Source organism: Eptesicus fuscus, chromosome 2 (assembly GCF_027574615.1).
Source record: "Eptesicus fuscus isolate TK198812 chromosome 2, DD_ASM_mEF_20220401, whole genome shotgun sequence".
NCBI classification, from domain to species: Eukaryota; Metazoa; Chordata; class Mammalia; order Chiroptera; family Vespertilionidae; genus Eptesicus; species Eptesicus fuscus.
The window spans coordinates 33,624,676-33,651,903 of record NC_072474.1 but is presented as its reverse complement, the minus strand read 5'-3'; the positions used below and the strand labels follow the sequence as shown (position 1 = coordinate 33,651,903).

The 27,228-nt window shown below is 42.7% G+C and overlaps 1 protein-coding gene across 1 annotated transcript in view; it reads right to left on the bottom strand.

The window, feature by feature from the left end:
• CELF2 (CUGBP Elav-like family member 2) overlaps positions 1 to 26,776 on the bottom strand; it is a 307,488-nt gene extending 280,712 nt beyond the window's left edge. The window contains exon 1 of the mRNA XM_054726443.1: positions 26,548 to 26,776. Coding sequence (XP_054582418.1) covers positions 26,548 to 26,621 — 74 coding nt within the window. The 5' untranslated portion in view covers positions 26,622 to 26,776. The remainder of the gene's footprint in view (positions 1 to 26,547) is intronic.
• Positions 26,777 to 27,228: the final 452 nt, after the last annotated feature.

Genomic DNA, 27,228 nt, shown 5'->3' with positions numbered 1-27,228 from the left:
GACTTAGAAAGAGTGCACCGCACTGACACACAGTGCTTCCTCGGGTTAAGATCCAAGCTTAGGTAACCCTGCTGTAAAGAGCAAGGACTCATCCGCTGCGTCCAATTCTCTTAAATCACTTAGTGTAGTGGGAGGCACTGGAACATTCCTTTCAACAAAGTTAATATTAGCTTCACTTATTTTGGGCAATTTCATGAAATGGAATAAACAGACAAGAGGAAGGCCAGAAGGCACCTGAACAAGAGAGAGTTGTAGGTAACAATGTGCAGCATAGCCAGAGGAAAGAATAAAACTACGAATGTACAACATACGTATGGACATATTTTGTTGATATCCCTTGTGCTGTTTTATGTTTTACACAAGATTCTCAACAGCAGATTCTTTTACCCCTGGATATTTATTATAAAACTAGCAGAGCTCTATGTGTGTCTAAGTGAGATTCTTATTAGAACCACCGTAATAACACATTATTACATTACAATATTATATCCTAGGGTATTATAATATAAGGCTATTATCATGTACTTGGCTGATAGGGGCCATACTGTAATAATGTATTAAACCCAGATTGAGTAATAAAAATGACAATAATATAATCATAATCTTCGATACTTGGGGGGAAAACATTTTTCAAATGAGGCCTCAAAGCACCTGCCTTGCATTATTGCAAACATGTATATGAAGAAACTGTGCTGCAGAAAGGCTTACACACATCTATATATATACATATAAAAACCCAGTGACCATTACAGCCGAACGACCAGGACGACCAGTGGCTATGATATGCACTTCGGCAACCAACCAGCCTGATCCGGCTGCATTGCCCCCAACACCCCAACCAGGGCGGGGCCAGCCCGCCAACCGCCTTGGCTGACAAAAATTTGGGGTCCAGGGACCTTGGAGGTGCTCGGTCTCTGGCAGCTGCGTGGGCAAAGCTCTCCTTTGGTAGAAGTGGACCCGGGATCAGGGTGCCGGAGTTGGGGATAGAGTGGGGGTGAGGAGGCTTTTCTGGTGGTCACAACAGTCCCTGTGGGCCACGCACAGCACCCGGGCATCTGGCCCCAGTTGGAGCGGCAGGAATAGGGGCTGCAGAGCGCAGGGGGGCAGTGGCACATAGGAGCCAGGAGGTGTGAGGCCCAACCTGGGCTCTTACCCCGCCTGCTGGGCCCAGCAGCACCAGCAGGTGGGACATGGTGTGCAGCAAGGCGCTGGGCTGCCACCAGAGGGGAAGCGAGCCAGGAGGGCAAGGCCCAGTGCCAGCCAGAGCCCAGAGCTGTGTGGGAACTGTGTGGGTGGGGCTGGAGCTGGAAACTCTGGCCGAGTGGGTGGGGCTGTAACCCCGCGCCTTTTCAGCCTTGGCCTTGGAATTCTGCAGCAACCAGTGTACTGGCTACCAGCGCATCAGAGGTCAGCTCCACTTCAAGAGAGAGGATCTGGCGGAAAGTGGCAAGGCCATAGGAGGGATGGAAAATGTTGTGGCCATCTTCGGGAAACACAGCTGCCACGGTCTTCAGTAACTATGAACAGATAAGCTTTGGTCTCGGTCCTACGGAAGAGGAAGCTGAGACTCAAAGAAGGGAGCCTTCCGCAACACCTCACCCACTTCTCAGCCCTGACCCTGTGCAGCACTGTTTTTGTTGAAAGTAGAGGATCCAAAATTTTTTTAGATCTTTGCTTTTTAGGCAGGAAAGAATTTAGCACAGGGAATTGGTGCTTGGGAATTCATCGGAAAGCTGGAGGACCTGGTATTAGGCTGGCCCCCCAGGAAAGACTCCCTGCCCAGCGGGAGGAGCTGCCCCCTCAGGCACAACTGAATTCTAGGACACTCTGGCACAGCTGTGACCTGGGGATCGGGAAACTGCTGCTCCCACAAGTGCCCTCCAGCTCCCACAAAACAGGTCACTGGGCACTGCCTCTGCCACAACTGCCTGTGCACAGCCTGGATTCCACTGCAGAAAACCTCCACATCTCTGCAAACGTGATCACCAGCAGCAAACAGCCCAAACTGCGGGAAGATGCCTCTGCCCCACTTCTGCCTTCAGAATATTGCGCAAGCGCATCCAATCGGCAGAAACAAATTCATATCCAGAAACCTAGCTGCAAAGGAGTTTGTGCAATTTCAGACTTTTCTTCTAGGAGTGAGATATTGCCAGTGTACCTCATGTGCCTGGTATTTATAAAAATGGGGCCTGGCTGGTGGGGCTCAGGGGTTGAGCATCGATCTATGAAACAGGAGGTCACAATATGATTCCTGGTCAGGTTTCAGGCTTGATCCTCAGTAGGGGCATGCAGGAGGCAGCTGATCAATGATTCTCATCATTGATGTTTCTATCTATTTCTCACTCTCCCTTCCTCTGAAATCAATAATTTTTTTTAAATGGGCCATGCTGTCTATAAGTGTTATAATGAGTTTTTCACTTCATAGATCACTAATATCTTTCCTGTTAAAACCATACTTATAGAATATTATTTATCGTTCATTTTAATTGATCTCAGAGAGAAGAAAGCAGAGAGAGAGAAACATTGTTCCGTTGTTTTCTGCACTCACTGGACTGGGTGTTGAATCTGCAACCTGGGCATGTGCCCTGACTGGAAATCGATCCACCACTTTCTGGTATATGGATGATGCAATGCTGGTATCCTGACCCCAAATTCCAGCCTCTAGAACTGTGAGAAAAATACATTTCTGTTGTTTAAGCCACACAAATTTATGATATTTTGTTATGGCTGTCTGAGTTGATTAATCCTATATAATAAAAGCCCAGTGACCAAATGGCAGAACGACCAGAACAACCAGAACAACCGCAGCCCCTGGCCCCAGCCAGCCCCACCCCCGATTGGCCCCCATTGGGATGGGCCAACTGGACTGGATGTGGAGAATGAGGGAAAGAGTTAAAAATCATCCAGTGCACAGATTTGTGCACTGGGCCTCGTGTGTGTGTGTGTGTGTGTGTGTGTGTGTGTGTGTGTGTGTATGTGTGTATATATATATGAAAGGCTAATATGTAAAGTGTCCCATCGGGAGTTCGACTGGGAGGCCAGGAGTTCAACCGCTTACTATGATGTGCACTGACCACCAGGGGGTGGCGCGGAATGAAGGAAGGCCCCGGCTAGCAGCCGGCAGCCAGGGAAGGGAGGCCCCAGCTGGCAGCCAGAAGGCCCCAATCGGCTCTGATCGCTGGCCAGGCCTAGGGACCCTACCCATGCAAAAAATTTGGTGCACCGGACCTCAAGTTAATACATAAATATATGGAAGTCTTTGGCAAAATGTAGGAAAGATTAAAAGCTTACCTAATATAGCTGACAGCAAGGGATCCTGAGTGATGCCAGAAAGAATAAGATAACCTGCTCATTCCACATTTACTGAGTGCCCAGAGTGTGCTAAGCAAGTGCTGTTCCAGGCGACGAGGACATGGCAGTAAGCCAACTTTGCAGAGGTGCTACCACCTCAGAGCTTACTTCCCAGTAGATAAAACAGAAAATAAACAAATAAGCAACTAAACTTACCATGTATATTATCAAATAGTGAGAACTGTCATGTAGGTGAGAAGCTAGAAAGGGGTGGGGCTACTCTTTTTATAATGGAGGCCGGGGCTTTCTTCTGATGAGGTGACAATCCAGGTAGGCGCAGCAAGTGAGGGTGCAAGCCAGTGCCAAACATTCCAGGGATAGGGGTCAGCACAGAGGACAGCAAGCGAGAGGTGCCGACAGGAGAACGGGGTGGCATTTCAGACAGCACAGAAGCCACGGCGGGGAGAGTGAAGTAAGCAGAAGATGACAGGAACTGAGCGCAGTGGGGCAATCAGGGCTTGGACAGTGCAGGGACATTGGATTTATTTCTGGATTTGAAAGGAAGCCGCTGGGGGTGGGGGGTGGTGTGGGCGGGGAATCGGCATTGTCTGAAGTCCAGGTGAGAGGACTGTGATGTGGTCAGGGTAGTGAGAAAGAAATGGTGTGGATAGGAGTAAAGATGGGATGAACACAGAACCCACCATGGGCCTTGCTGATGGACTAGATGTGGAGAATGAGGGAAAGAGAGTGAAAAATCATCGAAAGTTTTTGCGTGGAGCAGCTGGGTACCATGGAGTGAGATGGAGACAGGAGGAGATCTAGAGTTGGGATAGGGACAAGTCAAGTCTGAGATGCCTTAAACACATTGAAGTTGGGGACAGGAGGAAGCGGTTGGGAATTTGAGTCTGGTGTTGAGAGGAAAGGCTGAGGTCAGAAACACACCACTGGCTCTATTCTTATACTGGGGAAACAAAAAGGTAATTCCAGAACAATTTTTATTGTCTCATCCCGTTTTTCCTGAAACAGTGTGGCAGAAAGAATGGTGAGTATGATCAGAAGATGAATTCCATCCCTGGCCCTGCCTGCGACCTTGGTTTACCTTTGCTATCTTACCCTTCTCATCTACAAAATAAACATAACTAAGAATGATACTGCGATAGACATTAACAAGTGCTGTCAAAGATGTGGACAAATTAGAACCTTAACCATATTGCTGGTAGCAAGGTAAAATGGTGCATTCACTTTGGAAACAGTTTGGCAATTTCTCAAAAAGTTAAACATAGAATTACCATGTGACCCAGCATATACCCAAGAACTAAAAATATATGTTCACACAAACTCTTGTGCATGGATGTTCATAGAGGCAATATTCTTAACTACCAAAACAACCTAAATGCCCATCAACTTATGAACAAATGAATAAGCTGTGGTATATACATACAATGTAATAATGTTCAGCCACATAAGGAATGAAATACTGATACATGTTATTACATGGTGAATATTGGAAGAAGCCAGTCACTAAGGTCCACATATTGTATGATCACATTTATGTGAAATGTACAAAACAGACAAATCCATAGGCACAGAAATGGATGAGCGGGCTGCCCAGGGGCTAGTGGAATGGGAGTGGGCCCTGGGAGGTGACAACTAAGGAGGGGCGTATGGAGTTTCTTTTGGGGTTGATCAAAGTGTTCTGAAAATAGTCATGATTCTTGCACAGTGAATATACTTAAAACCGATGAATTGTACACTTTAGAAGGGTGACTATGATGGTATGCAAATTATATCTTTATAAAATGAAAAACAACAACCAAACAAACAAGAATGAGACTAGGGGGGTGAGGGAAGGACAGCCAGTCACAGGTCCTCAGATAAAAAGAAATATATATATATATATATATATATGTATATATATATACATATATATACATATATATATATATATACATATATATATATACATATATATATATATATATATATATATATAGAGAGAGAGAGAGAGAGAGAGAGAGAGAGAAATGGACTGGTAACATACAAATACATCAGCTTACTCACTGCAAACTCTCCAGGATGCATTCCATTCCAAAGGGATTGCTGTTATGTTCTGATGAAAGGGCTACAGAGAACCTGCTGGGCAAACGTCATGGGAAAAGGCCCAGAGAAATCTCTTTACATGAGGTACTTTTCCTAAGAAAAATCGTCTTAAAAACCAAATGAGAAAAGTTTGTGTAATTGGAGTGATCAGAAATTAAAAATGTGCTGCGAGAACTAAGAAATACAAGTCCTCCTTTCAATATGAAGTCTTACGATGGTGATGCCAGCTATATTTGCAATTTTAGTTACTTTCTGAGCGTCATGAAATGAGACAGTTTGGGAATTTTCTCTGGTATGGCTTTCTGAGTGCTCCTGTTTCAAGTTTGAAAGGGAAATCCCAAAGAATGTGTGTTTAGAGTAAACCACTATTTATAGCTAGTCAGTCTTGATACACTACTACTGTCCCAACTCCATTCTGCTTAGGAGTGTAGATTGTGGTCCCTCCGTCCCTCTCTTGGGGTGTGTTCTGTGTCTTGATAGTATCGTTCATTATTCCTTATGGACAGAATGTTTGTGTTCCCCTCAAATTCATCGGTTGAAGCCCTAACCACCCCCACACCCCCGCCTCAAGTGATGGTTTTGGAGGTAGAGCCTTAGGAAGGTGATTATGGTTGGATGAGGTCATGAGGTCATGAGGGTGGGGCTCCCATGATGGGATTGGTGCCCTTGTAAGAACAGGAGGAGAGACCAGAGTGTTCTGCCATGTGAGGATGGAGCAAAAAGTTATTTGTGCGCAATCCAGGAAGCGAACCCCACCAAGAACCAAATGTGCAGGCACTTTCATCTTGATCTTCCCAGCCTCCAGAATGGTGTGAAATAAACGTTTGTTATTAAGCTGCTCACACTATGGCATTTTGTTTTAGCACCCCGAATAGATTGAGACACTATTAGTGACAGAAGGCACCAAGGTGAAATGTTCGAAAGAAGTGAACACACAAAATAGGAGGGAAATACAAATTTATCTTTTTTATAAATGGGGATACAACTTTGAGGATGCAGGGTCTTCCCAGCACCAAGATTAGTAACTGGCACACAGGCAGGCATTTAATAAATGTTTGCTGAACCAAGAAATAACAACTAAAATTATTATACTGGAAAAAGGAAGAGACCAACTAGACCAGAACGATAAATAACTGCAACAAAATAAGTTACTACACAGGAAATACAGGACACAATAGCTTTTACCTAGTGGCTCCGAGTTCTGTTGCTCCATGATTAAAATTCCGTACAAATCATACCTTTAGAGTTTCTATAAATTATTGTTTTACTATATGATGCCAATTATCAGTGAAAATGTTATTATAGAAAATTAAGATCTTATCAAGCACTAAACCTAAGTTGGTGTGTTTATATAACCGAGAACCTAGTTTACTTCTCCTCCAACACTCTGTGTCTAAGTCTTATTAATGCTTCTTTTGAATTATCTCCATCCTGTTGGCGACAAATCGCAAGGAGAACATACTAGTAGTGAAGACACATCAGGTACATGAATGCCACCCCTTCCTTCTGTCTCGCACTGGAATGGAAATTCTTTCCCTTTCTCCTGTCCCAGTTCCCTTAGAAGAATCATGTGTTCCCCTTGTCAATAACATGAAAAGTATAAAATGTTTAAAAATTGACCATTTCCCTACAAGACACTGAACTCCCAGGAAAGGAGAAGTCTTCTATTAAAAATCAATTGGTAATACAGACTGTCAACACATTTTGTTCTTCTTGGTCCCTAGGATGTTTCTGTAATCCTTTCTGTAGAGGTGACAGGTGACATAGTAACATTAGCTTGATGAAAGCATAATAGACACGATAGCACTCCTCTCCTCTCCACCTCAGGCCCCAACATGTACTACATTCTAAATTTTAAAATATCTCTCTGCATATTTGAAAGGCATAGGCCCATGGTCTCCTCCAGGAGCACAGGCATAAAAGTGTACAATGTGATAAATTCACAAGTATTCCTTATTTTGTTATAAAACTAGCAAAAAAATAAAAAACAAACCCTGATAGGTAAGTTCCTATTTCAATGACCAAAGTTATGAAGCACAGTTAACATCTATTTTCCACCGAATGGTTTTAAATAAAGCTTTAAAAATAAACGTGTGGCTCAGAAGGTTTCCTTCAATAATATGCATTTAGAATCTTCTAAAGCTTACATAAGGAATAAAACATGTACATGGACAAATACGGAACGAGCAGAGCAGTGTCTCTTGAGGTAAATGACTAAGCACTGAAGTCCGGTGTCAGGCACTCCCCGTCCTCAGAGTCTGAATTCGAGGATTTCAGTTAAGTACTGATGTCAGGTTCCATGAAACACTTTCAGTCTTTGTGTCCTACATCCCAGCATATGGTAGGTGCTCCATGGGAATTTGCTCAGTTCATTTTAATACTAGCAATGTTAGTTCTTGACTTTCTCCGTCCTGCACCTACGCTGGGCCACGTGCAATGCTAGGTGCTGTGGCCATAAGGCTCACTAAATCTTGGTTTCTGCTTCCAGGGCCCTACAGTGCAATGGGAGAGACTGAACAGAACTGAGAATGCTCCCATTACGTGCGTGGCATATGCCATTAAGAGCAGCATGGTTCATGTGTGCGTGCAGGACACAGTGGGAGCACAGCACACGCGGCTTAGGGTGGTGGGTGGGAGATGGAAAGAGAAGACAAGGCAGTTGGCTTCCTACAGAAGGCCCTACCTACCTCTGTTTCAAATAATTTGTAAAGTTTTCCATTTTTAATTCCAAAATCATGTTTAATAAGTGAGTTTTACTGCTGTTAGAAATATTTTAATAAAAATGAACTCAACCTGTATAATTTGAAATAATTATCATGATTTCAAGCCCACACACAGGTTTCCAAGTATTAAAATAGTTTTTGTGAGATATTTATACAAAGGTTATAGCACACTTTAAAACGATAATCCTTGGGATGTCTTCTTCCACCTCTTCGTAATTTCTGCATGATATGTAAATTTATATGTGTAATATGTATGAAATTGTGCTGCAAAAGGATATTGTGTGTTTCACTCCAGAATGCATTTTCATAGCTGTGGACTGCATAATGTTTGGTTCATCACAGAAATCCTGTCAGAATTCTTACTGTCCCAGCACCATAACTACTACTCTTTTAATGCATTCTGGTAGAAGAGTAATCACTTTCTAATAGGATTATCTTCCCGCCTTGCCTGACTCGACAACCACCCATCAATAACTTAATAAGCACTACAGTTTGAAAGACCACTCAATTTCACACACCACATACCTCCACCAGCACAACCCAGCTATATGTAACCCAGTGCATACCACCTTACACAGGTTCTCTCTAGAAGAGATGCGCTTTTCTCTTAGGGAGTTAGGCCAGAGGCTATGCAAGAGAACTCAACAAAGAGGAGCCTGGGTCTGGTGGGGAAAGGGCTGAACTGTCCCTCCTGAACCCTGGCCTGTGCTCATCCTTGCTCGTTCCTTCTCTCCAGGGACAGAAGGACACACAGCATCCCCCATGCAGGCTTTGGCTCCTGTGCCCAATAGAACTGTCAGAGATAGTAGGCTTACAACTTAACATGGCTACTGACCTGAAGTTCTAGGCACTGTAGAACATTTTTACAAAACCCAACAACAACCACAAACTCAAATTACTTTGATTTTGCTTTAAACCTAAACTTCCCAGTAATAACAAGGGTTTTAAAGCTTTTCACTTTGCCACTATCCGTTAATTCAAGCTATATCCTGATTCTTGCTCTTTGCACCTTTATGTTGTTGTTTTTTTTAATTAAAAGTTTTAGCACTATGTAACAGGAGTACATCACAATACAAAAGCCAAGTATCAGCAGATACATTTCAAAGCAAAGATTAAAAGGTCAGGAAGAAAATTAAATAGTCCAAGCTGGGCTGGGAAGTAATTTCATCTTGTGAAATACTGAGTCAAATAAATGAAGAAACAAGTCTTGCTTGTTCTTTCTGTAAATTATAAAACCCTTCCTGGGATTCATAATGCTCTTAATAAATTGCTGAAATGGGACTGTGGCCAGCCCAAGGGCACTCAGGAAGTAGCCATCACTGATGGACAGGCTCCATCCACCACCTCCCAGGACTGACTCTGAGCCCAGACCACTGAGGCAGAAACACATCCAGACAGAAATAACATTCAAATGTTGAGGCACAGCTTCCCCTGCCCCTACCCCGATCAGCTATGGTAGGGTAGTTGAGGATATAAGCTTTCTAGAAAGGGAAGGTCGAGAAGGACAAGCTGAGAGCCAAAGAGTGAGTAACAGAAGGTGCCCACAGTCAGGAGGCAGGAAGAACTGGGTGTGGGGAGATGAGAGATAAGAAGAAACAGAAATAGAAAAACAACCACATAACAAAGAGGCCAAGTGAGGAATTTCAAGGAGATGGTCAAAATTGCCAAACATCTAGCACACATGCAATGAATACTTAACGACATAAAAAGCACCAGGCCATACTGATGCTTCCCTCCGTCACCAGTGAGGAACAAGGCTAATTTTAAATCCCCAGAGAGGTTGTGGCGTGAAACTAGCAAAGCAACACACCCAGGGATACCATCTTCCATTGAGAAACTGGTCTAAGGAGGCTAAGAGAGATCAAGACACCACCAGATGGCGACACAGAGCCAAATATGATTCCTAATCATTCTCAAGGATCTAACAACATTGATTCAGAGGAATGGCCACTATGTCATTAGAATGTCTACTTTTATGTTCTTTAAAAAAGATCAGATTAGAGAAATAAAAATTGGCCCCCAAAGAAAGGTAAATATTGAGAGTGCAGAAGCCTCTGGTCATTGTACAGAAGGGACCCTCAATTAGTAACTGTACCTTTGCTGAGTAAATGGCAAGGGAAAGTAATTAGCAATTAATAGACCTGCCCTCAATTTAAAGCCTGGAAGGGAAGTAATTAAATTTAGTAGAAGCTGTAGCCTCTAAACAAAGACACATCACACCAATACAAAAGGAAACACAGATCTGAATAATAAATGCAAATGAGAAACAAGGTTTGAGTGTAGACTGAAGAGAAATGATCCTAAAGTTATTTTCCTTTAGAAATCCTCTTTTCAGGAGACTAGTTTATGAACCTATTTTAATCTAGGCCAAGGTTGGATATGAATCCTGGCTGATGTTTCCTGAGTACAAGTTTGCTGTATGCATGCAGATCAGATAGCTTCCTGTGGTTTGAATTAGCTGTACAAGTACCTTTCATAACAGTGCAGATATACTTGATATACACAATGTCAACATTACTACCAGGGAAAGAGATCACAAACATTGCTCTGCTTGTTGGTCATGAAATACAATTGCTATGCAGAATTTGTGTAGCTCCAGAGAGTAAATTAATGCAGGCAACTCGGTTATCAGCAGTCTCTAGCCTGCCTCTCTAAGCTTCTAACGGAAACATTTAGGAGCAGAAGCGTTACATCTGGCTACAGCTGCACATTACATGGTCCGCTGAGACTCACATGCTGATGGCTGCACTGAATAACAAACAGCTGGGTATAAATGTAAAATCAGGGAATCGATTTTAGATGCACACATTTCACCAATCCTCTGAAATTCCAGCACTGGATGAGAAAGACCAACGAGCACTGAAGAGAGTGAAAACAGCCAGAGTAAAATTCAGGAATCTAGCTGGGCACGCTGGTGTCCTAACACTGGGCTCTGCGGTTCCTGCTCCACGCAGGGCAGTGTGAGAACAAACAAAGGCCGCGTCACCAGATCGTTTTCTGGCCCTGGTCACACGGCAGTTACAAGTTAACAGAAGCAACGGAGCTGCCTCCTATGTGAGCTTTCCAGAACGGAGTTGTTATTTCATGAATGTAATGGAATGAATGGACAGGCCGCCCTCAAAGTCTCATCCCAGAGTCCTCCCGACACGGAACCCATGTGCCAGGGAAGAGTGTTCAGACAAAGCTGGAAATTTCCAGCACAAGAGATTTAGGTCAGAAAGAAATGTAACTTAATTAGACAGCACATCCCAAAGTGCCCGGCAGGGTGCCAACACATTAGAAACACCAACCAGACCTCTGTCACATTTTGAGTAATTTTTCTATTTACAAGGATTTTGGTAAGGGAACGGGTCAGAGAAGGCAAGGCTAGAAATTACTTTTCCTGGAAGTTTAAAAGCATGGATAACCAACCATGTTTGTAGAAAAGCTGGGTTAGTCCTATGCGTAGTCATTTAAAAGCTGGCAAATACATTTATACGGGGTGGGGCGGGGGGAACAAAGTAGGCTTACAGTTGTGAGTACTCGAAACAGAGTTCATTCCTATATCATTATTTATTGATTATTGTATTATTTTTCATACAAACAACTGTAAACCTACTTTTGCCCCCACCCTGTGTTTAAGAAAGCTAGTGATACAGGTCCTGCATGAGAAGGGACCACATCATTCATTCATCACTCACTTTTTAGAGTGAAAGGGGGCACCGTTAAGGATGATGCCAGGACAACTGGTATGAGAAAGTATTACAGGGAACTAGGGCACAGACTCACTGTATCTTGAGTGCCAAGAGCATGAAAAAGCTTGAGGGCATATCTGCAATGCCAATCAAGTAGCTGCTACCCATCGGCTTCCTCTCATCCTCCCTACCTACTTGTTCTCAGGATTCTAGATCTAGTATAAATGAAAGAACTCATCAAAAGGGAGTTCAGGAAGCAAAAGATGTCTCCACTTGCACAATTAAGTCTGTGGATCACACCAGATCCCGTCTGACCTACTGAAGTAGGTAGGGCACTACTTGTCTTGTAGCTTTTTAGGTGGGAAAGAACTGTAATATTTCCAACTTTGATCAATGTTGATTTTTCTCCCATCTCTCAAGCTACCTGGGGATTCCACAACCCAAATGGTCAAGATTGTAAAAGTGTTCATGTACACGCACATCCACCCAGAGATTATTTCCTCTGCTGTGTTCTGAAAGAACACATGAAATGTTATTTTAAGGAATCCAGGAAGGATCTAGAAATGTCAAAAAATGGATGAGGCAATCTTGCAATGTTCATTTCATCCAATGTACAGGATGAAGAATGAAGGTCTTTAGAAAGATGGAACGGTTACATTCTTGTTTCAAGAACAAGAAAATCCTTTATTAATCTAACATAGCCCAAAACAACACAACAGGGCAGATCCTTCATGTTAAACCTGTGTTTCTCCAAAAAAGAAACAGTCAATAGTGATAAACTAAAGCTCACAGAGCAACAAATGTCGGACTTAAAGTAAGACTATTTTGTTAACACTTTATAAAATGTTGCAACCCCTAGCACAGGCAACAACCTGTACATCATGATACATTCAATATTTGTGTTGAGAATGGAGCTTAATATAAGCTGCAACTCTTGATCACTGGCAGACACGTTAAGAGTGAAAAAAAAGGAACCTGACTCTCAGCACAGAAAATGTCTAGGTGGTTTCCACATGACGAAAGAAGAACGAATCGATTCCGCCAAATAACAGGTCAGTGTGACTCATAAATCCTCAACTCCTCAGCTGTCCAACTTAATTTTAACTATTGAATCTGTGTTTCAAACAGTACAACCGCCATGTGCTTACACCACAGTGGAATCAATTTGCTATTGGAGAGGCAAACAAGAAACCCCGGGAATTAGATAACCTTAAACGCTAATTTACTTTGGTTCTCGGCTAATTACATTTCTTAAAGTGAGTTGCTGATTGGTTAAGAATCCAAACTATCAAATGCCCAGGCACTTAGAAACATAAACACATAACCTGTCAAAAACAGTGCCCTGAACATCAGAGAGAGTAGTGGTAATTCACAGAGGGAATTCATGAAAGAGACAAATTGAGTTGCCCTCATTTATTTATAACTCACAATTGGGCAATTATATTATGGAGACTGGCTACGTCTGCAGAGGCCTTGTTTCAAAAGCTCCAACAGTCCATTTACATTAAAAAAAAAAAAAAATCCCACAACCCTTGTTGATGTGTTGTATTACACTGAACCCATTTTACTTGGATCCCAAAGTTATCTAGTCATCTATGAATGGTACAAATACTGAATATGGTCGGTAACTTTCATAGTACTGTATAAAGTGGCCTGTCAAAATCCCAACTACATTTATGTTAGAAAAAGAACTAAAAAGTAACTAGGTATACACCAAAATGGATTTCAACTGTTCACAATTTCATTAAGACCCGCTCTTCTGTGTTTGCTAACATCTTTGTCCTACCGGTCAGAGCAGGACTCAGCAGAAGCTGAGGTGGTTTGTGGGTTTTCTTAGCAACCTTCAAGTAAGGTTCTGCTTCTGTTTAGTTCAAACCTTCACTACGATTTTTCTTTAGTTTTTCAGAGTTGTAACATTGTGAACCTTCACGTGTGACACATTTAATACCTTAGAAACAGAATAACACTCACAAGGTCATCATCGTTCCGCCCCCCCGCATCTGCTTTCCTCCCAAAGCCAAGGAGCATTTTCTATCACATGGGTTCCTTGGGTTTTAAAATGCTCATCAATGATGAGCAAAACACTCAGGCATAACCGTTTAGGCTCTCTAAGTGGTTTAAGCTCTCACTGAAATTAGAAATAAGATCTTATCTAGTGTCTAGAAGAACAAAATTGTTCAGGATATTTTTCTTGTCCCACAGCCAGGATTTAAGACCAAGGGAAGCGTCCACATTACAGTAGGTTCCCGCAGGAGCAATCGTTTTGTTTTCATGGGAGGGGGGCATCATAAAGACAACGTGCTGCCACAGGGTGCAACAGCACCTGCCCCAGGGCAGCAACAGTGTCTGGATCCCAACCAACTCTCTCAGCTTGGCCCATCATGCTTGGGTCTCAATCAAATGTCCTCTCCTGTTTTACATCCTGAAAACAGAGGGTTTGTGAGAGGAGGTGCAACTGAAGTGCTGGAAGACTGATAGCATCTTTCTCCAAGTATATGATCCTCATGGAGAACCCAGGACTTCAACAGAGTGTTCAAACACCAGAGAACGAAGTTGGTATCACGTAGTTGAGAGACATGGTGTTGGGCCTTATCAGCTGATTTCTGAAAGCCTTATAATGAGGATGGAGTGGATATACATTCCATTCTTTGGCTGTATTTTTGTTCAACAAAGCCTGCAATTTTCAGTCACTTGAAAATGTAATTATAGATAATGTTTGCATCAGTAGCAAGAATACAATAAGCACACAGGGCATGAAAACTCCACTCAAATCACGTCCTCTTAGGTTACGATGTTTGTCTCCTGCCAACGCATTTCGACAAGCTAATATTGGGAATGGCTTGTGGATGAGGCCCACCCATACATGAATTCTACTCTAACTTTTCTAGTACCCCTTCCTTTACATTGGGTGTCTACACATGAAATAAATATGATTTGCTGAAAACCCAGAATCCTATGGAGTGTTCAAACATGTACTGACACTTGAAATGGACTGGGTACCAGAACGGAGTGGGTCACAACTGTCCATCACTTAAAACCCATTTGTCATCTTGCTCAGAGACTCTACTTACTTTGACCCACTTATGAGGAAGGGGGGACAAGTGCATGTAACTCTAGAAAGGATACTGCACAAAGTCACCAATCGAGGGGGACAGAGGAGACCTAACTCCACCTGAAAGCCTGGAGGGCCCCTGAGAAAGGCCAAGTGTTCACCTAAATCAGATGCAAAAATTAAGCCGTGGGAAGTAAATGGGAGGAAATTCAGGTTTTCTAAATGAAATCCTTAAAAGAAACCTCTTCATGAAATACACAGTTATCTTAAATGAAGAATGGGGATTCACCTTAACATTCCATGTTAATTGCTTCCTTATCTCAGCAGTTAAGTGAGAGTCTGCCTCAGGCATTAGGAGATCTTGACATCACATTGCCTCATTCTATTGACATCTCTTACAACACTCTTGCCTCCTAGACTCAGAAAGTGGTCTGGCTATGAAATAAAAAACCAAGAACAAGCAATTTATGTGAAAGAGCACAGAAAAAAAAAAAAAAAGCAGATTATTAGGACGCAGCTAAGAAATTATATTTCACACTCAAATCCAGCCATTCAACTGCCAATTCACCAACATCTCTACAAATTCAACCTGTTTATGGTCTTAAAAGGACCATAAAGACTTACAAGCAACCTCCTGGGCCAAACTGTGAACTCAGGCTTTGCAAACGGACGGACAGGCAGACAGACAGACAGACAGACACAGCCTCGAACATTCAGTTCTACCACCTTTTAGAACTGGATTTGCCCACCTGCAAAATAGGAGTGATACAACTTACCTTGCAACATGTTTCTGGAAATTACCGATAATTTATATAAAACCCTTAGCCTAATGGCTGTCCCACAGTATGCTCTAAATCAAGGACAAGTGATATTATAAAATATTTCAGAACATGAACCCATGGGAAGGCAGTGTCCCTTAAGTGTGAGTCATCAGAATTAGGAGAAACATACACACCAAAAAATATTTGGTTGTCAGTGAATTACAGTTTTGTTGATGCAAGAAAACATTTGTTGGCTTCTGGGTCTACATCGTTTTTATTGAATAGACAACTAGAAATCAATTTGGATCAAAAGTATTATGTTCTGAATAGGCCTGAAAAACAAGACATAGTTAGAGGCAAGGAAAAAGGCTTTCTTTCACGTGGCTTGTGAGGCTGACAAAGTCCCATTTCAGTCACCTTCTGTAATAGCTGAACACAAAATCTTGGCTCACTGAAAGACTGCCAATAACCTTGGACTTTTTAGACACTGAAATGTGCTGATTACAAAGAACCAATTAATTTGTACAGAAACATTTCTAGTATCTGGGTGGCAGACTCCCGTCTCTAAGATTTTGCCAACTTTGCTAGACGTGGCTAGTTTTCCTTTCCCATCTCAGAAACAGCAGTAATCTCTGATATTGCTTAAGTCCCCACTGCCTTCAGTGCCGGCCCTGGTTCCCCCTAATGCAAAGTGGTCTCTTATGTGAGGCAAGGGATCCTTAAGCTTGGAGGTCACATTCATGGCCTGGGGAGTTTTCTCAGAGCCAACATCACTCTCTTAGCCGGAGTAGATGCCGAGTGTTCCCCTGGCCGGCCAGGCAGGGAGGAAGTTCCTCAACAATGACCTCAGATCATGCTTTAAGCTTCCCAACTGAATCTCATCGCGTCTGATCTAACAAATCAAAGGACTTTTACGTGAGAAGCAAATCTTCCCACTAACCATGGTGGCTCTGATCTCTTAGATTTCAAGGGCCCTAATGGCTATGTCAGCAGAAATAACCGCCTGCTTGTTAAAGCACAAGAACAGAATAACTGCGATGCATCCTGCAGCTAGGCACCACCTGGATGCATACCCTACAGCCCCCTGTGCCACCTCTTAAGGCAAAAATCACCTGATTCTTTCTCCAAATGGTTTCCTTGCTCAGAGACTCCACTCCTCCTCCTTTGTTCTCCAGGCTTTGCGACCTGAGCTCCCAGTGAGGCCATTTGGAGGCAGGTCTATGAAATTCACCTCCATATTCATACCATCAAAATTGTTCTCTTAATGGCCTAGGAGTTTCTGCGGGGCTAGGAGTCCCGTTATGTGAGAACCAGCCGTCATATTCTGTGGCTAATTCTCATCCCATAAGAAAATCAAAATCGGTTTCAGCTGGTTAGGGATGGGCTTTTTCAGAACATGCATCAGGGGATAATGGATGGGGAGAGATTGCTTTTTGTTTCACCTCATCCCAAAAGGGAAGGTCTGACCACAAGTTCACAGTTGTTGGCCCACAAACTGCATTTTATTTCTCAATCACCATGCAGAAAGAGGAGAGAAAAGAAAATCCATCTTCTTAATGTTGTCCTGGGGATGGAGCATTTTCTGAGACTTTATATGGGAGCAATACCGCGTTATGGGTTTTCGGCTGAGACTTTATAACGCACGAATGTTCCAGGGGAGGAAACATTAGCTGGCCAGTTGTAATGAAGTTCCATTGTATTTGATTCTCCCAGGCAATGCAGATGAACTTGTGGTCACTTTTAAGTACCATGAAGCCATAAAATATTTAGGTTGTCATTCCTTCCCCAGTATGCGCTTCACAGTAATACAGTGGGACAGGCAAGAAGCGTATCTTATTATCCTTGTTTTCTAGATGAGAAGTCTTGACAAGTCACCTGAGATCTGAAGGGGGCATGGAACAAGTCAGAAGACAGCCAAGGGAATGCACGAGGCTGCTGCTTGGTGAAGGGGGCTCAGCCCTGAAGATCTACCTTCGGACCCTGTGCTGGAGAGGTTTCGAGCAGTCTTCCCAGTGATTCCATTCTGCTGCACACAAGCAGCTCCCGAGGCAGGGGGAGTGTCCCCTGCAAGCGGAAACAATCCAAGAGGAAGTGATTTCTAGCTAAAAGTTAAAATTCACCAACAGCCCATTGACTTGATTTCTGTATGAAGAAAAAAAAAAATGTTTCCCAGATTCTCCCCGAGAGAAAGTAAGTTCAATGGCAAGTGTTTCATGAAGAGGAAAAATAATGTTTTCCCTCAACCTCCTCTGCACACAGGGTTTATAAGGCACCTCTAGCAGTCAGAAGGGAAAGCCTGCTCCGAGGCCCTAGTCACACAGAAAAGGAGGGAACACTGCCCATCACTAGATGTGGGAAGTGACTTTTTGACATCTAAGAGTAAGAGAAAAGGAGGAAAAGAAGAGTCAGGAAAATCGTGGCTTTTTGTGAAAAGAAAGGATCCTGACAGGGAGCATGACGATGTAAAATAAAGATGACTTCATGTGAAGAAATCGCCTTGAGATAGAGCTGCCATGGTGTTAGCCAACATTTGGGCTTTTCAAAGGACTTGTGTGTTGCCTTTAAATCCTGACACCGGGAAAGATGGCTGGGTGGACAACGGGAGTCACAAGGAAAGACAAGGAAAGATGTTACCAGCATGACGGAAGGGAATAATTGCAGTTGGAGGCCTCCTGGTGACAATTTTGAGAAAGCAAACACAGCTGCAGCAGAGCCAAATATAGCTGGCCACGACAATGACATCCATAAAGTTAATCATTCTGAAATATGCTACCCTTATGCTCAACCAGAAAACTCAACACCCCTTCCATAACGTAGGAACAAGTCAAAATACAGTTTTATGCGCAGAAACATGCAGCTGCTCCAGTGGAATTTTACTCCCAGTGGTGACGGAGCTGTTCAGATACCGCCCCCCTCTCAGGGCTCCAATGCTCAGAACTGTGTGGTAGACAGATGTGGCCCCTTCTCTTGAAATTTAGAAAACTACTCAGAAACGGATAATAAACTGGGCTTACAGAAGTCCATTTAATCTTAGAGAAGAGTGAAAAGATACAAAATCAGTAAAATATAAAAAAAGGCAGAAAGAAAACATCAAAAATAGCTATACTCTTCATGACCTAAAGGAATCTAAGCTGGGACACAAAGACTCGGGAGAGAAGAAGAAAAAGCAACCTAAGAAAATACACACACATCCTTTATACCAAAAGCTTTCCTCCTCCTTTATGCTTTTTCCTAGCAGCTTTCCCCTTTGTTATCCCTCTAAGAGTTTTCAAGGGGAAGATGATATGTCAGATCTCAATCTGCATTTGTTCACTTGGGTGACACCCAATGTCTTACTCTGGAGATGCAAAGAGAAAAGAGCTGGGTGAGCGTGAGCGTGCGTGTTTAAGCTGGTTTACGCCAATCTGCCCCCTTATAGGTCCATCAATCTCCTTTGACTTTAGCCTTTTAAGAGGTTCAGTTTATGTGCTGGTTGCCCATTAGACACAATCACAATTTCAAGGATTCCTTTCAATAGTGACAGGAAGCTATGAGTTAATATAAATGGGTCACATAAAATGTGGCAGCAGCCAGAAATTTGGTCTGGCCAGGGCCAGCTGTGTCCACCCAAGAAAGAATCAATTTAAGGTCTACTGTCCAGATTTTCCTGGGAAGCATCTTTCTTTCTTCCTACTCTAAGCCTAAAAGATCTCAACAGTAGCAACATCTTCATTGTAACTGAGAACTAGAAATGGTCCCAGGTTCAGGGAGTTTGCAGCAAGGATAGACGGGGTCACTACACTGGGTCAGCTTGTTACCCAGTCAGGTGTGACAGGATCACCAGAGTGAACTACTTTTCACTCCTGTAATAGAAGCCATTCTGAGGGTCTGGGCCAGTGGTCGGCAAACTCATTAGTCAACAGAGCCAAATATCAACAGTACAACGATTGAAATTTCTTTTGAGAGCCAAATTTCTTAAACTTAAACTTCTTCTAACACCATTTCTTCAAAATAGACTCGCCCAGGCCGTGGTATTTTGTGGAAGAGCCACACTCAAGGGGCCAAAGAGCCGCATGTGGCTCGTGAGCCGCAGTTTGCAGACCACGGGTCTGGGCCGAAGAGTCAAAAATTTAGCCCTGAGACTGATTTTCTGCTGTATCATTAATTTGAAGCACATCTTTGGTCAAGATGTTAATCCTTCCTGAATCTTTAGTTTTTCAGTTACAAAGGTAATAATATGTAAATACATATTATGATGGGCAACAGTTTCATAACTTTTATAGCCAAACACCATTAAATATAAGCTATTTCAAGAAAGTAAAGCATTATGCCCAATAAGTAGTTTTTCATACATTTTCCATATATACGTGTGTGTGTGTGTGTGTGTGTGTGTGTGTACATATTTTATGTCTATTGACCACAGCCAGGTCAATAAAAACATATTTTGCTCTTTTAGCCTACAGGACTGAGTCTGTATCAGATAAATGTGGTACAACTTTCCTGCTTCAGGGGAAGACTAAGAAATAAAGACATAATTCATGGAAAAGGATATAAAATACTACCTTAAAATTTAATGAGCCTAAGTCAAGCTATGAACTTTCTTTAGAGAAAGCCTGGAAAATAAGCCTTTCAGCATAACATCATAGAATGTTTTATCCTACTATGGAAGCTGAAGAACTATTCACTCCTATGGTACTAAAAAATAAAAAGTTTCAAGCTGTCCAAAGTTATGTCAAAATGTTAAGTAAATCATCTGAAATTAACTGTATTCCCTCTGAGGACTGAGTCAACACCATCACATGCAAAAGTAGGAAATCGCCAGTCTTATTTGAGCCTATAAATGTCAGACAAAGCAGCTGGTGGGTGGGTTGTGGGAACTTATTTCTGTGGTCATAACAGAGAGAACCATACGGTTTCATTAGAGAGAAAAAGCTCCTTGATTTCTTTCATTACTAAGGCTTAAAATCAAAACATTCTGCATTCCCCTCTTTCAAAGCACTATTAGTCAAAGAAATCCTATGCATAGGTCATCTATCTGTACGACTCTTAAAGGGAGCACAACTCATTTAAACTGAGGTCTCATCAGAGTAGATTTCTTTATTTAAAATCTGACCTTATGTACAAAGCCAAATGAGTCTGGTGGAAAAGTCCAGAATAATAAAACTGAAATGGTATTTTAGTCCACATGCAGCCTAAACTTAATTTACATACATCTTCAGGAGGGGAAAAAATGGGTCTAATAATTTGCTGGCAAGTTAGCTTTGAGGCATTCATTCCAAGGAGTAATTAAAATTTAACCAAAAAACGAATTTGTACTCATCTGTCATTTTGAGAGCCATATGATTACATATTTATTAGCATTCCATTTTACATCATCAGCCGACTTGAAAGCATCGCTCGCTCTCAGTCTCAGAGCATAATATACAACCTGCACTTACGAAAACAGACCGTCCATAAAGCTCTGGGTGTCGCAGAGTGACAGTGGAAATCTCAGACACGCTCACTGGCATTTCAGCTGCATAACTGGAATTGCATTTCCATAAAGCTAGTTGGAGTAATCACTTTCTGTTGTGATTTAGGACAAATGGGAAAAGGGAAGTGGCTCAAAGTCTCCCCCTTTCTTTTAACAGTCCTTTAAGAGGAGTCTAAGGCTCTCAGTAAATGAAAAAGGAAATCCCAGGAGGGAAGCGAGGTTTCCATCCCTTCCCATCCACATTCACAGCAGAATATTGGATGGCACAATTAAACAGTGATGACGCTGAAGGGGAATAATTATTTGACAATTACCTGAGAGCGGCACATTTACTGAGCTAATTGGTTTTTGTTTCCCTCAAAGGTTTTTCCAGGAGTGCACAGCTCCATTTCTCTTAGATTGAGCAAGAGCTTTTTCTTAGGGAAAAATAAAAATACATTTTCTGCTCTGCTACACAAGTAGCACAGGCGTGATGTTGGCTTTGTTAGATCACCATCTCTCCCTGATAGTGGCACAGACACGAGGGCATGAGCACGTGCAGGTGCTGAAGAACTGGCAATCATTACAACCTTCCCAGCACTCCCTTCTGCACTTTCCTGGAACACATGCTACAGGGACAAATGGCTGACTCCTTTGTCGAGTCCTAATCTGCGAACAAACAGCAAAATGGGACCCTCCCCTGAAAAAAACAGAACCCGCTGGCATTAACACTCTAAACTGGAAATACCCACGAAGTTTGGGTGAAGTTCAGCACAGAAGTGCAACACATGAATGACTTAGTAACTCCTCTCCTTGCAACTCCTTGAAAATATCAAGTTTCCACTGAAATGCAAATACAGTAAGGGATGTTCTTAGTATTGTTTAGCAGTTGTGAGGTTTGTCTTTCATTCACTACAGTGACATCAGACCCCTGTTGACATCTGGTCTCCTGAATCTACCCATAAGCCTCCACAAGGAACTCCACCCAAATTTTGGCATAATACCTACATCATATGTGTGCTGGTTGTCTGACAGTTTATCAGATTATTGTGTATGCCCAAACATTACCTGTCTTTTTATAAGAAATGAATGAGTGTTTAACTTGTAAGAAACAAACCACAAGTTAGGGGTAAAAAGAAAGAAAAGTTTGGGGATCTGTGTTAAAAAGAAAAGGCCGGGGAAGGACAGTAAGAATGCAGTCTTTTATCAGAAGCCAAATACACTGTTATTATTGCTGTTGTTGGGTAGGAAAAAAACTGAGGTGAAAAACATTCCAAGAGGTCCCATGAAATCTTAATTACTAGGTTCATATCTGAAAATCCTATATCCTTTTAATCTTGTTTTTGCAAGGTTCTTGTTGCCCCCAGTTCACTGCATCTCCACAACAGATGCCAAAGTAACCTCAATCCAGCAAATTACAATTAAACAGCAAGACTTAACAAGTAAAGTAATACCTCTTACCCAGATCAAAGCTAACATGAGTGTTCTAAATGCGGATGTGGGGTGAGTTTTGGGTCTCAGAAGGCAGCTGATATTAAAATATGCAGTGTTACCTGAGAAATCCCACCTGAAAAAAATGTTTTAAATATCTTTAAAGAACTATATGCATAGATCTTTTCTTTGGAGTCTCCTCGTTTTAATTTTCTCTCATGATCATCATGGATTAGGTGATAAATCTCAGTAATCTCTGTACTTTATTATTAGTAATGGCATTTTCCAAAAACACTTTAAATGCTATCTTAAAAAAAAAAAAACAAAAACAGGACACACTGCTTCTGACTTTCATTTTGCTGGTATTGTATAAACAAAAATATATTTTTAATTAAAATAGATTCTCTTTCGTTAACTGAAATATGGAATAACAGTGCAAATTTGAATCAAATCAGAGAATAATAAACTCAATTTAAATAAAATTAGATAGTGAAGTCTGAAAATTTGGTATGTATTTCCTATAATGCTCAATCATTCCCACGTAGCACCATTTTGTTTTTCTGACAAAAAAAAAAAAAGTCATGTTTAGTTCACTTATCTCTCTTCTCTCGAATTAACATGTGAGCATGCATTTATGTAACACACACACATAAGCCAACCACAGCTTTTCCACTTCCTGCCTATGTGGCACAGGCAAGCGTGTAACCTCTTTCAGGATCACCTGTATAATGAGTGTAATAACCACTCTGCAGATCTACTGTGAAGGTTAGAGACTGTAAATACAGTGTCTTGAGACATAGCAGGCATTCAATTAATGACTCATGCTTTCGGCATATCAGGGGAGAAAGAGGGAAGGCAGTAATTATGTTGCCTTCTTGGACTGGTCGTATTGTCCCTCTAATAATTTCTTAATCTATAAAACAAGGGCCGATGAGATGGTCTCTAACGCCCCTTTCAACTTTAACAATGACATCCCTAGAACCAAGTTTCAGTTCAATTAGACACTGATAGATATTCCTAGTTATCCTCACTTGGGAGGATTTAATGAACAGCAGGGAATTCACCAAATTGATGAATTTACACTCAGGATAACTTTTGTCATTTTCAATAAGGTTACTTACCAATTGTGGGGGGAAAAATAAAATTTCATTTTTATTTATTGGTAGTTTCTTCTCAGCATGTTATTTTAACATCACAATCTGAACTAAAATTTTTGCAGTTGCATTTATAGATTTTCCCATCTGTAATTTCTCATTTCCAAGGTATTATTTCTTATATTTTTGTTCAAATTTAAAAAAAAAAAAAACTTTTAGGAACCCTCAATGCATATATGATCATTAAAAAGGTGAGACAAAGGAGGAAACCCCCAACACCAATCCAAAACCAGCTACCCCAGTTTAAAACAGATTTTTTAAAAAATCAGTTCCTATTTTATTTTCATCTTTGTTACAAATGATACAACAATACTAGTTAAGATAATTTAAAGGGTCCATTTCCACTTACAGTTTATTAATGAATATTAAAACCCCAAGATTTAGAAGCATATGTCCTAATAGTTCCATTAACACTACAGAACCTTCAGTGACCTGGGGTTTTTAAACACTGGATGGCTTGTGGGGCCACGAAGCGTAATAATTCATCTCCAAAGCCATTTGTTCATCTGCCTCCAGGACTCAAACATATTACATCTTATAAACTTATCTAATGTATTCATTCTCCTGGGAAAATGCCATCGAAAACACATCCTACTGCTTTAAAAGAAATCAGCACAAGTAAAGCCCCTATGCTTTATTTAACTTCCTTATAGGAACCGGCCAATATCTAGCCAACTGAAATTTAATGCCAAGGGCAATATACCATACATGATAACCAGTCTGGGAAATATTAAAGCCACACAGCTATCATCTCAACTGTATGAATGTGGCGAAAGTATTTTCAATTGGTCAACGCCCTCCCACACACCCTTCTATTCCCCCAAGTTAGTCTCTAATGTGAGTTAACTGCAAACTCTTTTGGAAAACATGGTACAGTATTCTTAGGGCTAAGGAGACAAACAAGATTATCATTTACATATCCTCTACTTTTCCTCTATTTGTAAAAGGTCAATTAAGCAATAGTTGACAAACCCTGAAAACAATTTAAGTTTGATTCCAAAGGACATCATTTGGAAATAACTAACATCTGGAAGAGAAGTGGGGTAGAAGTGACATTAGGATTTGTGTGGATATTCTGTGGCTAAAATACAAAGGCTCTATTCAGAGCAAATATTTTGAACAAGCCACCTTTATCCACCTAAATGAAAAGGACAAATTAAACTTTCATAATTTAACTGACAAGAGACAGCACCTTTCAGAGGCCACTAACACTTTAAATTCACAGAGCATTCATTAGCAAGATATATTATGGCCACTTACATAGCAGGTGACCATAAATTCAAAATCATGATAAGCCAATCCTTCAGTTCAGCCCGACATTCCTCTAGAGAGGAGAAAACACACAAAACTTTCAAAAGCTAATGTGCAAACATCTAATATATAGCTATATAGCTATAGAGCATACACACGCATACACACACACACACACACACACACATTTACGGAGGACTAGACAGAGACCTTTTAAAACAAATATCATGGGACTGTTACTAACCAAGATTAATTTCTCTGAGAAAACTGCCAAAAAGAAATTCAATATTTTAATTTATATTATCTGATTATCTTAGTGAGATAATGAACCTGATCGTGTGTACAAGCAAGTTAATGTTCTTAATATCGAGTGAAAAGACAATTCTCATTTAACAGATACTATCATCCCCTGCCCCCATTAAAAAAAATTCCTAGGGGCTCAAATAATTGGCCGCTGCGGAGTTTCTCAAGAATCTCTCAACTCATAACATTTAACATACAAGAAAAAGAATCTAGCACCGTAGGGGAAAGTTAGTTGCCAGGGAAATGGATCATAAAGCTCGGAATGGCATGAAAATTGCTACGAGTACAGTAATGTGCCAGAAAGAATATGGGTGTTAAGTCCTAACAGTGTGCAGAATAGGGAACATTCTATGTGGACTCTTACCAAGGATAGCAGTCCTTTCTCCCTAGATTAATTGTAGCCTGGATTCACTACCAAAATTCTTTCCTGATAATTGACAATTTCACATATTCCAGTTATTGGACACAGACCTTTTAGAACCCACTCCTGGCAATCCCTGTTCTCTCTCTTCGGGTGTTCCTTCCACAACACGCCTGACACACAGATAGATCCTGCCGAGGTGATCCAAGTTTCTCTTACCAGCTCAGGCACCATCAAGACTAACCAACCAGAGAAAAACGAGGCATTACTTCCCTTTCCTCAGGAATCCCAGCTCTCCACTTCTCCCAATAAACTACCCTAGTTTGACGACATGTAAAACAACCAGAAGCACATTAATTATTAAATTATAGGCTGTAGACCAGACAAAACCACCGCGATTACGTAAAAATTACCGCTAATTTCTGCAAGAGAGCACACCTGGCTATTGTAATGCTTTATAATTAACCGCCCCCTCCCTTTTTTTTCTTTCTTTCCTCTTCTCTCCCCCCACTCTCCCACCACAGGGAAGGAATCTTTGCAAATGGGAAGTCAGAGGAGCGGCTAATTTGGAAAGAAGGGATCTTTACACGGGCCGCCAGAGCTCCAACAGCCCCGCAATTCCAATGGCACGAGCGTGCACGCGCGCTCTCCACCCCGGGACGCCGCGCCCCGCTGGCCACCCCCCAGCCCAGACCCTCGGACGCCGCGCCCCGCTGGCCGTTCCTCGCTGGCCTGGCTTGCCGGTCCCCCGCACCCCATTCCGGACCCCCGTCCCCGCGCCGCCCGGCCGGTCAGGACACTCTCCCTCCTCCCCAAGCCCAGCGCCGGCTCCGAAGCCCAGAGGAGGCGCCTCGGCTGATCCCGAGTCTCCACTCGCGTTCCCGGGGCAGAGGAGCCGCCGCGCCGGCCTCTCCCCTCCTCGGGGCTTCAGGAAGGCGACTTGGCAACGGCCGCCCGGTCGGGGTCGCGGGGAGAACGCCCGCACGACCACCCGTCCCCCTGGGACCCCGCTCACATTCGGTCCGGAACTAGCAGGCGTCCCTCGACCATCATGTCCGGGAGGAAATCCAGCTTGAAGGCAGAAGTCATGTTGGCGGCGCACGCGGCGCTCGGAGGGCGGGCGGGGGGCGGCGGCGGTGCGCGCGTCCGAGCGGCCGCGGACGGCGAGACGGGCAGGGACAGGTGCGCGCGGCCTCCCCGCGGCGGCCGCCCGAGCCGGCACTTGTCACATTCTCCCCCTCCCGCGCTCCGCCAATCCCCTCCGAAACCCGGAGCCGAGGCCGCGGTCTGCGGAGCGCCAGGTGCGGGGAGCGGGGGCGGAGCTCCGCGCCCGCGCGCCGCCGCTTAACCCCTGAGGGCCCGCCCGGGGGAGGGACCTGCCCGAGGCAGGCGGCTGGGACTGCTGAGCTCGCCGGCTTTAAAAATAGCCCGACTTTTCCTGGGGTCCCAGAGCATCTAGAAATGCTCAACGCACAGAGTCTGCCCTGTTCCTCTTAATTCCCCATTTCCAGTCGCTTGCAAGAGGCCCAAGAAGCGATGCTAGGTTTCGTGCCACGGTGTGGCCAAAGCCCAGTTCAGGTGCCGGGGTCAGTACCAAACCCCAAAGTCACCAGAGACAGAATCATCCCAAGTGTTTGTTTAAATGCTCTCAGTGTGATATGCTCGGCTGTGTATGAACTAACCAAAATAACTGAGA